This window comes from Salarias fasciatus, chromosome 16 (genome assembly GCF_902148845.1).
Source record: "Salarias fasciatus chromosome 16, fSalaFa1.1, whole genome shotgun sequence".
Taxonomy (NCBI): Eukaryota; Metazoa; Chordata; class Actinopteri; order Blenniiformes; family Blenniidae; genus Salarias; species Salarias fasciatus.
Window position 1 is genome coordinate 1,723,617 of NC_043760.1, and position 14,788 is coordinate 1,738,404.

The following is a 14,788-nucleotide window of genomic DNA, read 5'->3' on the forward strand; positions in this document are numbered from 1 at the left end:
TAAAGCTAAAGGAAGCAGCCAACAAGTGCAGCTTCGTTGCGTATCGTGTTATCTTAAGACGGCCCGTGGCTGTGTTGAGTGTGAAACGTTTAATAAAGCAGATATTAAAGGTGTTTTCAGTGAGGTTACGGACTCATTCACTGCGGAGTGCGGTCTGAGAGGTTATACAACATCACTGCGTTATATAAGTGAGCCACATTATCCACCAATGGGAGGCCGCCTGGCGCGTCACGTGACGCCCCAACCCCGGAGAAGGAGTCGAAGCTAGCTGGCTAGCCACCAAGATGGACTCCGTCGGTCACGGCTGTGTTTTCACCAGCTCCTTCTCGCCTCTCGGAGGGAGAACATGACGCGGGGCGAACCCTCAACCTCACGGGGCGTCGGCTCGGAACGTGTTCGGTTTTCGTGGAGGTCGATCGACGAGAGGCGGTGCGGCGGAAGGTCGGTCGGTCCGAGCTAGTTGATCAGCAGCTGTAACCGTAAGCTAGCTGTCTTTCTCGGGTCGGAACGAAAACATCCCGCGGCGGAGAAAAAAAAAATCTTTCAAGTGTCTTTAAATTCAGCAAATTAGATCAAATCTTCACTTTTTGGACTTGAGAGGCGGTGTACATTCCTAAAGTTGTCATTTGACGGGTTATTGTAGTGTTTAGACTGTAAGTTAGCGCGAGCGGACATTAAGCTTCTTACTTGTTAAGCTCGGCGGATTCTTCTCTCCGGCGAAAATGTAGAAACGGGACATTTTCTGTGTTTGTGGTGATTTTGAGGTGTGGACCAGTGTTAAGAGACAGGCGTGGGCTCAGTCGGTAAATACACCGACCTCCACCCTCCGCGGAGCCGCTGTTTACACTCCGCCCCGGGGTCGAGTTGACTGTTCGGGGCTGGGGAAGCTCCGCAGGCGCCGGACGGAGCCGGACCGGGCCGGACTTCCTCCCCATGGCGACCACTGAGAGCGGCTCTCGGCTGGAGGTCTGCTTCGGTTCGAGGGCTTTAACGCTCTAGCTTCAGTTGTGAGATCACCTGTCAACTTCTCCCGGGTGTGTGTGTGACTGAAGATGGAGACGGCAGTGCGGTCCCACCCGGGCGAGCTCTTCGTCCACCCGCTCTCCAACCCCGGAGCCGCGGGGATCTGCCCCGAGATGCTGGAGGTGGCGGAGGAGGCCAACCGGGCAGGGGACTACAGCCTGGCGGTGGAGATCTACAGCTCCCAGCTGGCAGACCTCCATCAGCCGGATCGGGGCTTGTGCCTGAGGAAGGCCGACTCTCTGGCCCGCGCCGGGCGCATCTCCGAGGCGCTGGACTCATACTGCTCAGCCGCCAGCCTGGGCAAGCTGCGCCCGGAGGAGCTGCCCCTCCTGGTGGACACCATCACCCGGACTCTGCGGGAGAAAGAGCTGGGCATCCCCGCGGCTGTTCATGGACACTGTCCCAGCAGCAGCAGCGGGGAGGGAGGCTCTCAAGACAGCGAGGGTGAAGAGGATGAAGCCCTGGACCTGTTCTCCTGTCGCCTCTGCAGGTGTCTCCTCCACGAACCCACGACAGTGGAGTGTGGACACACTTTCTGCAAGAACTGCATCGAGGACGACTCGGTTAAAGATTGTATTCAGTGTAAGGAGAAGCTGAGCTCAAAGGACAAACTGCCCAACGGCCGCAGGCTCAACGTGGTGCTGAGCGGCCTGCTGGACAAACTGTTCGCCACCGAGAGCAGAGCCAGGAAGTTCTGGGTGGAAGCGGAGCTGCTGTGGAAAAAGGAGGACCTTCCGGGTGCCTTGGAGAAATACGATGCAGCCGTGGAACTAGGTGAGCACGCACGACACTCACGAGAGGGCCGAAAACCTTCTGAATGGGTTCTTTTAGCTGTAAAATGAAACGACGAAGTGCAGCTGACCTACTTTTTGCTGGCGCTTCCCGGTGTCACCGGTAGGGGGCGCCACTATTTCCCATTCACATTGCATAAAGTCATGCATTACATGACGCCAAGCCCCTCGTTACTTAAGTAGCACACATCTCAGGTCCCCCTCCACATTCACAATGTCCTGTCTAAATATACTTGTCTTGTTTTGGAGTCTTTATTGGCTCTCTGGAGGGGATGCACACACACACACACACACATCCAGGTGTCTCTGGCTGTCAGGATGAGGCTCTCATCAATAACCTCATTCAGCTCCTTACTAGTGCAGTTTCATAAGTTGTATTGGATAACATTTAGGTGTGGATCATTGACCAGCGGGAGACGTCGGTAAAGTTTGCTCTACATCCACTCAGCCCAAACCCAGTTCTGGTGACACATGATGAAAAAAATGTTAGCAAGCTTCATTAATTATAGGTCAGGGCAGGCTGCTTGTTGCATAGTCTGTCCTCAAAGAAAGTTAACTAACACTCCCCCCTCCCTTTTCCTCCTCCTCCCACATCTGGCCTATTTCTCAGTGTCCCATTAGTTCTGAGATATTTACACCCTTTTGATTCTTTGAATCAGTTGTGACTGAACAATAGATTTCCGTGGCAGTGCTTCAGATATTTTGCTCCCCCGGATCAATATTGATTCATGCCTTCTGTGTGCTGAAGGTCTTCTGGATGAAACGAGCACAGAGTGCTTTCACAGCTTTGTCTCTGCCAGGCGGTGTTTTCCCAACAGAGACAGCAGGCATCCTTCTGCTGTCTGGCATGTAGGATGAGTGTACCCAATCCCTCTGAACACACGCCGATTAGCAAACCTCTGCCTTTTCAACGCCACCTTCCACCATGTTTTTCCTTTTATTTGTGAAGAATCTCAGGAACAGGGCGTAATAAAAATCAAAGTTTATGTTTGGAAGTAATCAGGAAGTAGAAGCAAGCAATAAAAAGAAACGTGACACGCTGTTATCGTTCTCTGGAGTCTGCACTCTGGTAAAGAAAATAAAAGGGATTATTAAGGTGCCTCTATTGTATTGATCAGCTCTGAGGCTGAATTAGGCCATGTCCGGTCTCACACATCCGACTGGATGAACCGCATTACTGTCTGTGAATCGGAACTCAGACCTCTGAACACACGTGCTGAGATGCATGTGCTCAGGTGTCGCGCCGCCTCGGAAGTGATCAGCTGGAGCTATTGTGGAAGGCTAAACTAAGATCTTTATGCTGAAAGTGATGACAGATGGATTACATGCAATGATTTTCATTGAGCGCTCTGTCTACTGATCCAGGCCTGACGCTCTCCATCGGTGTATTTCCCTCTCAGAGCACGCCACACTGAGCTGCCACAGTTTCTCACGTTTCCCAGTGCAGAACACTTCAATCCTGTATCCGTTTACGTCCCATGAGGTCTGCACCAACTCACCTTTTCAGTATTGTGATCTGCCAGTGTGTCGCTGTGTAACTCTTCCTCTGACGGGTTTTTTAAACCTGCAGTAGAAAAGCCAGTTGTGTTCTCTGAGCTCCAGCTAATACAAAAGTTTGTAAGTAGGTTATAAGGCGTATTGAAGCCAACAGGGATGCTCTGGTTAATCAGGTCATCTGGACAGACAGGGAGAAAACAGAAGGAACTCCGGAAGGTTTTTACCGTAATTCACAGTTTAATGTTTTTGGTAGTTGAGGGCCTTCATTCGTTTGGATTTTATTGATGTGGAGTTGTTCATAAAAACGTGCAATGGAGTGAGTGCACAGTTTGAATTAAAAACTTTTAGTTCCTCTTGCTTTACAGACATAACCAACAGGGCTGTTTCTGGCATTGCAGTGTAATATAATTAAAACAGAATGGTTCCAAGTGAACTTCAGTCAGATGATCTTCTTTCATCCCAACAGCAACAGGAAGGTGTTTCACCTCCACTTCTAACCTCTTCATCTGATCAGTTACTAGTGTGATAAATGCCAGCAGAGTCAAACTCGGGTTGGTTCTGGGACCAACAGCCCAGTTTCATCTTGAGCGGTGTGGACTGGGAGAATAGAGCCAAAATCCCCTTCCAATTTCGACTTCAAACATTTTCTTTGCGGTGGTGCAGAGTGTACGTCATGAGAATCTCTATTTTCACTAAACCAAACATTTACTCCCAATAATTATTACAATCTCAACTTAGAGCCAATTGTAATGAAACCGTCTGGGTGAAATGTGCCATAAAGTCCTGCAGCTGCTGCACTCTGTGTTTTATCAACCCGATCACATGGCTTTGCTGGTTTTCCAGCAGCATCGCAAACGTCTCTGCTCAGGTCTCAGTGTTGTGCTGCTAAAAGATCTCTGTTTGAAATGTTAACGGTTTGCGTGGCGGCCCAGATGGGAGCCTCTAAAAAAAGACTTCAGTAAATCCTGAATCCACGGAGAAGTTTTACGATGTGAAGTGAAACATCTTGATGTTGAAGAGTTCGCTGCAGCCTGGATGACTGGAAATCTGCACGCAACTCATGAAGCTGTTATTCTGCAGCGTCACATGACGCCTGTTCTTATTAAAGTCACCGATCCGCAGCTCACACGTGCGTCTGTTTGTTTGTGTTTCGCCTGACCTGAGCTGACTCTGCTCCGGGCGGAGGAATCTCCACCCTAACGCTGCCAGAGGCAAACCTGCTAATGATCAGTCTGTCCTCTGGTTGTTTAATCACTGTTGCTGCTTAGTTTGATTCTTGACATGAGAAAACAATGACAAGAGTTACATTTAAACATCTTTTCAGGCTAATCCAGTTATTTATTTTAATTGGCAGTGTTTGTTTCTTCCTCTATTGTGAATCAGCATTTTGTTAAACATTCACTTCCAAACCAACCAAAAAACAACCCTTTTGAGTGTCGGACTCAGTGGATCAGTGACTGATCTGGCTGCTGCCGGTTTATTCTTCGTGGGTCCGGTGCCCAGCGAGGGCGTATCATGTCCTCAACACCCAGATTATCCAACAGTATCATCTGAGAGAGTACACAATGAGCCGTGCGTCTGGCGTGACACACTCACTACTTTCCACTTGCACAACTCAGTGTTGCTGCATACTTGGTATGAGCTGCAGCTCGTCAGAGTCGTGCCACGTGTTACGTTATTGTCCCACTGCCAGGAGAAGAGAAATAAGTGTGTGTGTGTGTGTGTGTGTGTGTTTCCCTGTGGCGTGCAGTGCCGTCCTCAGGCAGGCTGCTGTATCGACGGGCCGAGCTGCACGTGGAGCTGAGGAGCTTCAGCCAGGCGGTGCAGGACGCCAGCAGCCTCTGCAGGATGAAGCCTCTCTGGGCCAAGGTGGGTCACACCTGGAGTGAAACCAGAGGTCAGGGACCCCGGGTTTCTGCCAGTGCGGGAAAACGTTGAGCCTACTTGTTGGTGGTTTCAGGCTCACTGTCTGAAGGCGGCGGCGCTGACCAGAGCGGGGCAGAACGACGAGGCCTTGCAGGAGTATCTCCTATGTGTGGCGCTGAAGCCCGAATGGACCAAAGTCAAACTGGAGGCGCAGAAGGTGAGAGAGTCCCTGAAGCGAGTTCAGACGGCCCCGTTATGAGGAGCTGTCCGTTTACACGGCAACAGAAACGCTGAGAGCGCGGCAGTGAGCCTGTTGGGCCACTAGGCGGTGCTGTTGGTCCGTCGGTTTTCTCAGACGGTGACAGCAGACTGTGTTTCTGACTCCTGGGAACGGTTCTGGTCCTCCTTCAGGTCCTCAGTGAGCTCTTCTCCTCCGTGTTCGAGAACGAAGACCTGCCGACGCCGCTGCACCCGCTGCAGGGCGGCGCCGCCGGCCGCCTCATCAAGCCCGCCGCCCTGCTCCGGTCTCTGAGGCCTCTCACACAGAGGGCGGGCTCGCTGTGCCAGGTACACACACACACACACACACACACACACACACACACACACACACACACACCTGATGGAGTCAGAAATAGAAATAGACAAAGTTCAGTGTGTGCTTACTGGAATACTCGACACACACGTACGCCAGCAGTTCCTGCCCCGGCCTGGAGGCGGCGCCAGACTTCCTGTTTGGACTCGGTCCAAATGAGATTTACTCACAGCATAAAAACAAACATCAAATGAAGCTCATTTAATCACATTTGAACCAAATGTAGTCAAAGTATGACCTTAAATACTTTTTTAGAAAATGTATTTTACCAGGGAAAGCAGGTGTTTTGACTCAAACGGCCGTTCATTGAGGATTTAATGTTAATTAGAAGCTGCAGTGCTCATTCTGTGGCAGACAGCATGGCATCGTTCTGCTGGGCTGAAAAGAATAAAGACAAAAATGATGAAAAATACACTTTTTAAAAAGTCCGTTTTTTTCATACATCTGTGTGAGTTATCATCTGAAGGATTTGATCTTCAGTCAAGTGTCTGGAGTGACCTGCTGTCAAATCATGGACGTTTAAGCTGTTTCTAAAGATGCGAGACGTTTGATTTCCACTTGAATTTCTCTGGAATACATTTAAAGGTCTTTCCCTCGTTTGCGTAATTAGTGAGATCAGTCTCTGGTTTGACCTTTAGGCTGAATGTCACGCCATTTGAGAATTAGAAGCTTTCACTTTAAACTAATTTGTGCTGCAGTAATTGATTACATCTTGCGGCCACACACTTGATCTCCCCAAACACCAACAGCAACACAACAGACCGATTGATCAGGAAAACCTTTAGTCTGAAAGTTCTTCGGGCAACTTCAGCAGTAAATCAGCTTTGAGTGACTTTAAGGTGTCAGAGGTCTGCAGCCTGCGGCTCGCTGCGACCAGACGGCCTCTTTCTGCATGTCGACTGAGAGAAGGAAGGTTTCATCCGTTTGGAATAAGGCTGCAACACGACACCATGTGGAAGGAGGGAAGGGGGTTGAATACTTTCTGGATGAGCTGCATAGTCCAACAAACATGGCTGGAAGAGGCAAAAATGGCTGACACGGCAGCTTAAAAAGGCCTGAACAAAGAATGAGCGGTAGAGCGAAGAGGAAGAGGAAGGTAAATGGCAGAAATTACTTGAAGAGGCTAAAAATGAAGTGACTCCAAATGTAGAGCGGCTGAAGAATCTGGACCGGCTCGGAGAGCTGGAGGAGATGAACAGAGTAAACTGAATCCACTGAGTGGCTCGAAGAGTGAAGATAACCCTGCCTCATGAACTACCCACAATGCCTGCTGTCGTCCTGGTTAAAGGTGAGGTGTCTCCTGCAGGACTCGGACCTCGGTGCGGCTAAAAGTGCTCCGGTGGACGACGAGTCCTCCAGACCGTCGGCCCCGCCTCCCGCTCAGCCGGACGCCGCCGCAGAGGAGGGCAGCACCAAGACGCTGGCCGAGGTCCTTGCCGCGCTGCCGGCACCCCCCAGTGGCCTTAAGAGGAAGCACAGCGGAGACGGTGCCTCGGCGGCCCTCAGCCCCCCCGTCAAGCTGCTCCGGGCCGGTGAGAGTCCGCCTCCATTCCACCGGAACACAGCCGAGAGGCTCCGGCGGAGTCGCTGTATGGCTGAACGTCCTCAGACCAGCTCACCTGACTCCTCCTTCATCCTGCAGACGGGACCAGTGGCGCTGGGCCGGCGGCGGCCTGCGGAGGAGGACGGGTGGTTCCTGCTGAGCTGTTAGACAGCGGGGACATGGAGTGCTCACTGTGCATGAGGTACACACACACTCACACACAGCGTGGTCCGTGCAGTGTGTCGACACGTGAAGCGCTCCTGCTTGCTGACGGCCGCTCTGCCTCCAGATTGTTCTACGAGCCGGTGGCCACGCCCTGCGGTCACACCTTCTGCCTCAAGTGTCTGGAGCGCTGCCTGGACCACAACCCCAACTGCCCGCTGTGCAAGGAGAACCTGTCTGAGGTACCAGAGCCGGACCGAGGGTCCCTCCTCTGCAGGGGAACGCCACACCGCTCAGCTGTTCGGCTCAGTTTGTTGTCAGCCGGTAAAATGCTGCCTGTCTGTTGTTGTTGCAGTATTTGGCCACCAGGGGGTACAGTAAGACCCTGCTGACGGAGGAGGTGCTGCAGCGCTACCTGGCAGATGAGCTGGCCGAGAGGAAGAAGATCCACGAGGAGGAGATGAAGGAGCTGTCCAAGTGAGTCTTGGTCCCGGTCCGCGGTGGCGGCGGCCCGGCCCACGGCGGCGGCGGCGGCCCAGCGCGCAGCGGCGGCCTGGCCCGCGGCGGCAGCTCACTGACGGTGCTCTTTCTCTTTGTGGCAGTCTGAACCAGGAAGTGCCCATCTTCGTGTGCACCATGGCCTTCCCCACCATCCCCTGCCCGCTGCACGTGTTCGAGCCGCGCTACCGCCTCATGATCCGCCGCTCCATGGAGACCGGCACCAAGCAGTTCGGCATGTGCATCGCCGACGAGCTCAAAGGCTTCGCCGACTTCGGCTGCATGCTGCAGGTGAGCCGCGGCCCCGGCCGCGCCGGGGGGGCCCGGGTCCGCGCCGAGCCCCCGCCGTTGACGCGCCGTCCCCGTTTCAGGTGCGGGACGTGAAGTTCTTCCCGGACGGCCGCTCCGTGGTCGACACCATCGGCGTGTCGCGGTTCAAGGTGCTGAGCCACGGCCAGAGAGACGGCTACAACACGGCCAAGATCGAGTACCTGGAGGACAGGAAGGTGAGGGGGGCCAGGTCCGCCGCCGCCGCTGTCAGAACCTTCTCCAGACTGACGCCGCGTGTCGTGTGACCTTTGACCAGGTGGAGGGCGAGGAGCTGGCCGAGCTGCTGAAGCTGCACGACTCGGTGTACGAGCAGGCCAGCAACTGGTTCACCTCCCTGAAGGACAACATGAAGAGCCAGATCCTCAGCCACTTCGGACACCTGCCCAGCAAGGACCCCGACCCGCAGGTCAGCCGCCGCCCGCCACGCGTCCAACACGAGGCCCGCGGGCCAGAACCGGCCCACCGGAGGCTCCGGTCCGGCCGCCAGAGCGCCAAGGGTAGCAAACAGTCCAACAGCGAGACGCCAGATATCAGCAGGAAAACGACCTGAACTGACCGGCAGCCGCTCAGCCGGGCGGGCAGGGCGAGGCAGGAGCAGCAGGCTGCAGTTCTCCGGACGTTGCACTGTTTTACAGAAACTTGCTTCAAAATTGGATCCATGTTGGGGCTGTAGTCATGTTCAGTAGTAATTATTTAGTTATTTAGTTATTTTTCATCACGTTTACCAACAAATGAAGCATGAAGGGTCACCATGTTCCCGCTCCAGGTCAAACTGGGCTGAACTGAAACGAGTCTGACTCTCCTGATGTCAAACAGTCTGATAGAAGTCACCGATCACAGTGTAGCTCAGAAAGCGTCTCTGGATCTTACATGTGAAACACTCTAAATGAACATTACTGTTCAATGCTAGCCTGGCATGCCAGACTGACTTCATGTGTTCCAACAAGACAGTCTGGCACGGCGCCACTGGGGCTTCATTTCAGACAGGCTGACGAGAGGCGGGACTATTGAGCGGAGAGAACCAATCCAAGAAACGAGGCTGTGACGCAACGACAACACGATGTACGCAGCGCTCCGTTGTAGTAGTTTTGTAGTCCAAAACATGAGATCATGGCGTGGAGTCTTACGTCCGTTTTACCCCCAAATTCCACCGGACGCTTAAGCGACGCGTCGCGTCTTGTTCCTGAAGTTAACGCACACCGGGAGCGCAGCGCCGCGCCGTTTAGAAGCGGCGACCTGAAGCGAATCATCAGTGCCGTGGCGCGCAGCGCTTCTGGGACGCGGTGCGGCGCTTTGGCGTCCGGTGGAATTTGGGGTTAAAGAAAAGCCTCCAGAGCAGATTCCTGCTGTGGTTTCAGAGCCAAATTCAGTTCGTTCAAAGCTTCAGACAGAGCCGTGGTAAAGCCTCGCTGTGTTGCGGCCGCCACCATGATTGTTTTGAGGGGGTATAATATGACGCATCGCTAACTCCCGCCTCTCGTGGGCTGCGATTGGCCCGGCAGAAGTTTGCCGGGCAGAAGTCAGATTCAGTTGGCGCGGTACCAGACTGTTTTCCCATGAAGCCCTGAGCATGGAGGCCGTCTGGAGGGCCGGGCTCGTTCAATGGAGGCTCGTCTTTTGACAGTTTGAGCACTAGATGGCAGCAGTGAGTCGCCGACGTTCCCAGTCTGTTTTCATTCTCTGTGGACCGGATGAGGTGGGAGCAGCATGACCTCCAGGTCAGAGGTCACTGAATCGACACGCTCTGCCTGGAAACATCCCTGGCGATCATCTGTGAGGGATTAAAGGTGCTGTAGGCAGGATTCAGCATCTCCGCCATCTTGCTTAGGGTTACCTAAGCAAGATGGCGATTTGAAACCCAGCACAGCCAATCCTGTCCTATTTTCTCTGACATCACGCCCTTACGCAAGTTAAGCCCCTCCCACAAGAACATGTGACGAACGCCCCTCGACCAGTCACGGTTAGAGCCTCAGGGGCTCTTCTGATTGGTCGAAGATACCTGGAGCCGTCGAGATTCCTTTTCAGCTCAGAACAGAGACAGATGGAAACGCTGCGCCCTCGCGGTAGTGCAGTTACGCTACACTCCTAAAGGATTTTCAATAGACACTCTAACATTTAATCCAAAGAAAACAGAAAAATTAGCATTGACTAGCAAAATCCTGCCTACAGCACCTTTAAGTCCTGGATTCACACAGAAACTTGATTTCTTTCCACCTGAACCCTCCAAGCTGCTCATTCTGTCAAAACGAGTCCGATTCTTTTGAGACGGAAAACTTTCAGACGTTTGAAGATGCAGAAGATGAGAAGTTTGTGATTTTAATCAGTAGTTTATCTCGTGTACCTTCAGAAGCCTCTGCAGTAAGAAAGCTGTGTGTGTGTGTGTGTGTGTCCTGCAGGCCAGTCCCAGCGGTCCAGCCTGGTGCTGGTGGCTGCTCGCCGTCCTGCCGCTGGAGAACCGGGCCCAGCTCACCATCCTGGCCATGACGTCGCTGAAAGACCGGCTCATCGCCATCAGGAGAGTCCTGATCTTCGTCACCCGCAAGAGGCCGCGGTGATGGCCGCCGCCGCCGCCTCTCGCATCTATGCAGTTCAGAAGACAGAGCGTGGTTCCCCCGAGTGCCCCCCCCCCCCAGCCTCATGAGCTCATCCCGGGCTCCTCTGGCCTCGACCACGCTCGTCCCTTCAGACTCTCCCGGACGGCCGCCTCGCCTCGGTTCTGACGTCTGGAGGAACGGACCCCCTGCTGAGCGGCTCCCCTCACACCAGGACAGCAGGTGGATGAAACGAACGCCCCCCCAAAAAATGAGCCCATGACATGATGGCAACGCACAACTGAATGTATGCGCCCGACCACACGGCGCTCGGTGGGGGGCGCGTCGGCGCCGCAGCAGCTGCTCCTCTGAGCCACGGCGGAGAACGTTCCGTCACACGACGTCTGTTCAGCGGGTTTCACGAAAAATGATCAAAAAAACAATCAAGGTTCCAGAGAAAGTCCCAGAAGCTGCGCCGGTCAGACCTGTAGTACCGCCTCACGCCACCAGAGGGCACCGAGGAGCAGCTGCTCACTGCTGCCACCCTGTGTGCCGCTGCAGCATTACATCAACCTTCCTTCACATCCTGTTCGTGCTCTGCGAACGTGGCCGCCGCTGAGCTTCTCCTGGTTTTTATGGAATCAGCTTCGTGTGTTTAACTCGACGTGAGCCGAGCTCCCGCACAAGCTCTGGTCGCTCAGAGGAATGAGGACAGAATGCAGAGGAAAACGGGATCCTGTGAGCCTCTCCTGTCCGGCTGTAGCATATCTCTGGGGTTCCCGTAGTTCTAGATTTCTTTGGTTCCTGTTTGTGTTTGGTGAACTCTTTCATTTCGAGTGATTTACATGTTTCTCTATGTATCTCTGAGGCCTTTTCAATGTTTTATTTAAGGAACATTCAACTCCTCTCTGCTAATCCTCCTCCGGTTCATGTACGTGCACACATCCGTGCTGCGGAGTTTTCTTAGCCGTCTGATTCTTTTTCACCTTTACAAGCAGAAGTTGATTTGCACAAAGCTTCTGTCACATCACGGCCAGACTTCACATCGATTTGGACTAAAACACCATGTTTTCCGAGTGTTCGGACGGTTGTTTGCAGGCGGTTTGGATCCCTGCAGTTCGTTCTTCCAGCACTTTGATAGAGGACTGTAGCACGAAGCTCCAGCCGCAGGAAGTTTAGCTCCCACTCCGTCGCCTCCTTCTCAAACTAGGTTTATAAGAAGACCCCAGCACTTTAAAGGCTTCCGGGCAGTTCAGAGGAATTGAATGGTCCCATCGGTTGGAATGGCGTGTGGATGCGGCGGTTCCCTCTGCGTCAGCGGCGTGCGCGTGCACGTGCACGCCTGGTCTGTGTAGAGTTCTGTCCTTCCAGATGTTCGGGGCTCATCTGGATCCCAGCCTGTTCACAGCCCGCTGCGTTTCCCTCCTGTATTTGTAAAGGGAGCTCTTATACCTATTTTTTATTGCAAATAAAACAAAAACTAATTCACTCCTGCCTCTGACGTGGTGTCTTCTTTCTCTGTTTTTAGGTTTAGTTGAACGAGGAGCCAAAAAAACTGATAACACGTTTAAAGAAACTTGTCGGCTTTCGGCCTTATTGTGAGTCTCTTGAACAGGCTGGAGGAGAAGCTGCACCTTCACCTGCTTCTCTTCCAGGCCGGTGTGACTCGGTGTCCTCCCTCAGGTGAACACAGCTCACACACCTGGCTCGGGTTAGCCCCGCCTCCAGAAGGAAACGTGACCACAGACTAACGCCTGCTGTCTCTGCTCGACGGGACGCTTTGAGCCGTTTACAGCGACACGTGACGAGCTGGAGGAGGAGCTTCAGAGCCGCCACTGATCCGCCGGTGACAAGGAACAGTGCTGATTAATCCTGTGTGTGTGTGTGTGTGTGTGTGTGTGTGTGTTTGTGTGTGTGTGTGTGTGTGTGCGCGCGTGTGTGTGCGTGTGTGTGTGTGCGCGCGCTATAATGCAGCCCACTTTGACAGGACAGCACTGACATCATGGCTGAAATATTGATCAGTGTTTCCATTGCAGAGGCTCTATTTGCAGCATCTCTGGTTGAGACGGACTCGAAGGACGTCTGCAGGAAAAAATTCGACTCATGTTTTTTCATAAAATAAATATAAATGAAGTTTTTCCATGAGGACGACCTTTATGGCTAAAATAAAGATTTAAATATTAACATAAAACATGTTTTGCCAGAGAGACAGCTCATCCTCTCGTCATTTCACAGCAGATGTATGTGAAAGTCATAAAAACATCAAAAAACTAAAAAAGCATCTTTTATACCAGTAGAAATATGGACAGTAGACATTTATCAGACAGACCTGCACAACACACACACATAACACAGATAACTAGTTATTTGTGTCTGAAAAAGGGCAGGAAGACATAAAACTTCCAAAAAATTGTAGTATTTGCTTTTTACAGCAAAAAATTCCTAAGATATTGGCCTTTAAAAATACATTATTGACTGTTACTGTGACATTTTGTCCAAAACCTGCTAATCCTAATTTTAGGATGAGGCTGAACAAATAGTCTTTAAGTGAAAATAGATTTGCTCACACTCCATCTCATTTTGTAAATCATAATTTCTGGTTAAAATGAAAAGGAAATTTAGATTTATTCTATCTAATAGAATGCTTCTTTTTGTAATATGTGCGAAAACTTTTGATATCAGGTATGAAGTGAGTGTGTGAACTGTCACGCTGAGTGATGATTTTAAGATCCTCTGTTGAATTCCTGATGAACTGGAGACGAGCTGAGGTAAACCTGTGACTGACCTGCTAAACCTGCAGTGGAAGTGGGTTGGCGGTACAGCAGCGCCCCCTGCTGGATGGCGGAGGACTCGCAGCCCCACTCACGTTTCTGTCTGCAGCGGAAATGAAAACAGGAAAACAGCGAAGAGTTTGACTCAGGAGAGAATCTTTATCAGTGTCTGTTATGGAAATGTCTCTTTCTAATGAGCAGCTGCAGTTTTGTATTTAGAAAAACTTTCACACAGATGCACGGTGGTGGTGCAGTGGTTTGCTCTGCCAGCTGTTAACCTCCATGGGTTCAAGTGCGCGCGCGCGTGCGTGTGAGAGAGAAATATGTCACTGCTCTTAATCCTAAACTTTTCACTGAGAAATATTTCATGATCAGGCCAATTCATGTGTTCTCCTCTAGGTGGCGCCATCAACACTTCCTATCTTTTGCAGGTATTTTGTAGTTCCTCTTGTATTTTCTCTGACGAAACCCAGTTTAAAGTAATTGATTTGAGTTTAGAACTAATAAAACTCACGAAAACAGGCAGCAGCTGAATTTGTTGTGAGACTGAATGAAAATCAAAAATATGCTTCGTTTGAAACATAAGGAAGCTTATTAGCGCACAAATACACTAAACATTCAAAAGTAGTACACACACAAAAAACAAACAAACAAACAACAACAACAAAAAAAAAACACATACATCTTAATTGGACCCAAAAAGCAGACTAGAGTTTCAAGTGAAAATGCATCATTTTCAGAAAGGTTTACATTTATACTGCAGTGTTTAGGAAATATGGAAATCACTGAAACTTGATAGGAAGCGATTCGGGGGGGCTGAATCGGCCTGCACGTTTCAGGTCCCTGTTGTAACCGGTGTTTTAAAGTTACTTTTAAAAAGTAATTAGTTATAGTTATATATTAGTTGCTTTGCCAAAAAAGTCACTGAGTGAGGAACTGAGTTATAATATTTTGAAAGTAACTAATTACTGGGCAAAGTAACAATTGCATTACTTTAAAAAAAAACGTGTTTAAGTAAGTCAAGGAACTTGGATCCCCTCTTTGTGGAACTTTAAGGTGCAGGTTCGATTATAAAACTGAATATATGATTAATGGAATAAATGGACACTTGACAGAATAAATTACAAACAGGAAACACTACATCAAGCACAATTATTCAAATGTTGCTGTGTGATGATGAG

The 14,788-nt window shown here is 51.1% G+C and overlaps 1 protein-coding gene across 1 annotated transcript; it reads left to right on the forward strand.

Annotated features, from left to right (window-relative positions):
• The first annotated feature begins 273 nt into the window (after positions 1–273).
• Positions 274–12,324, forward strand: lonrf2 (LON peptidase N-terminal domain and ring finger 2). Its single transcript, XM_030112742.1, has 12 exons — positions 274–1,797; positions 5,062–5,180; positions 5,272–5,394; positions 5,589–5,744; positions 7,079–7,304; positions 7,415–7,517; positions 7,605–7,719; positions 7,833–7,954; positions 8,080–8,266; positions 8,347–8,481; positions 8,562–8,711; positions 10,702–12,324. Exons 1-12 carry the CDS (start codon positions 1,053–1,055, stop codon positions 10,858–10,860), a joined length of 2,340 nt encoding a protein of 779 aa, XP_029968602.1. The 5' UTR covers positions 274–1,052; the 3' UTR covers positions 10,861–12,324.
• Positions 12,325–14,788: the final 2,464 nt, after the last annotated feature.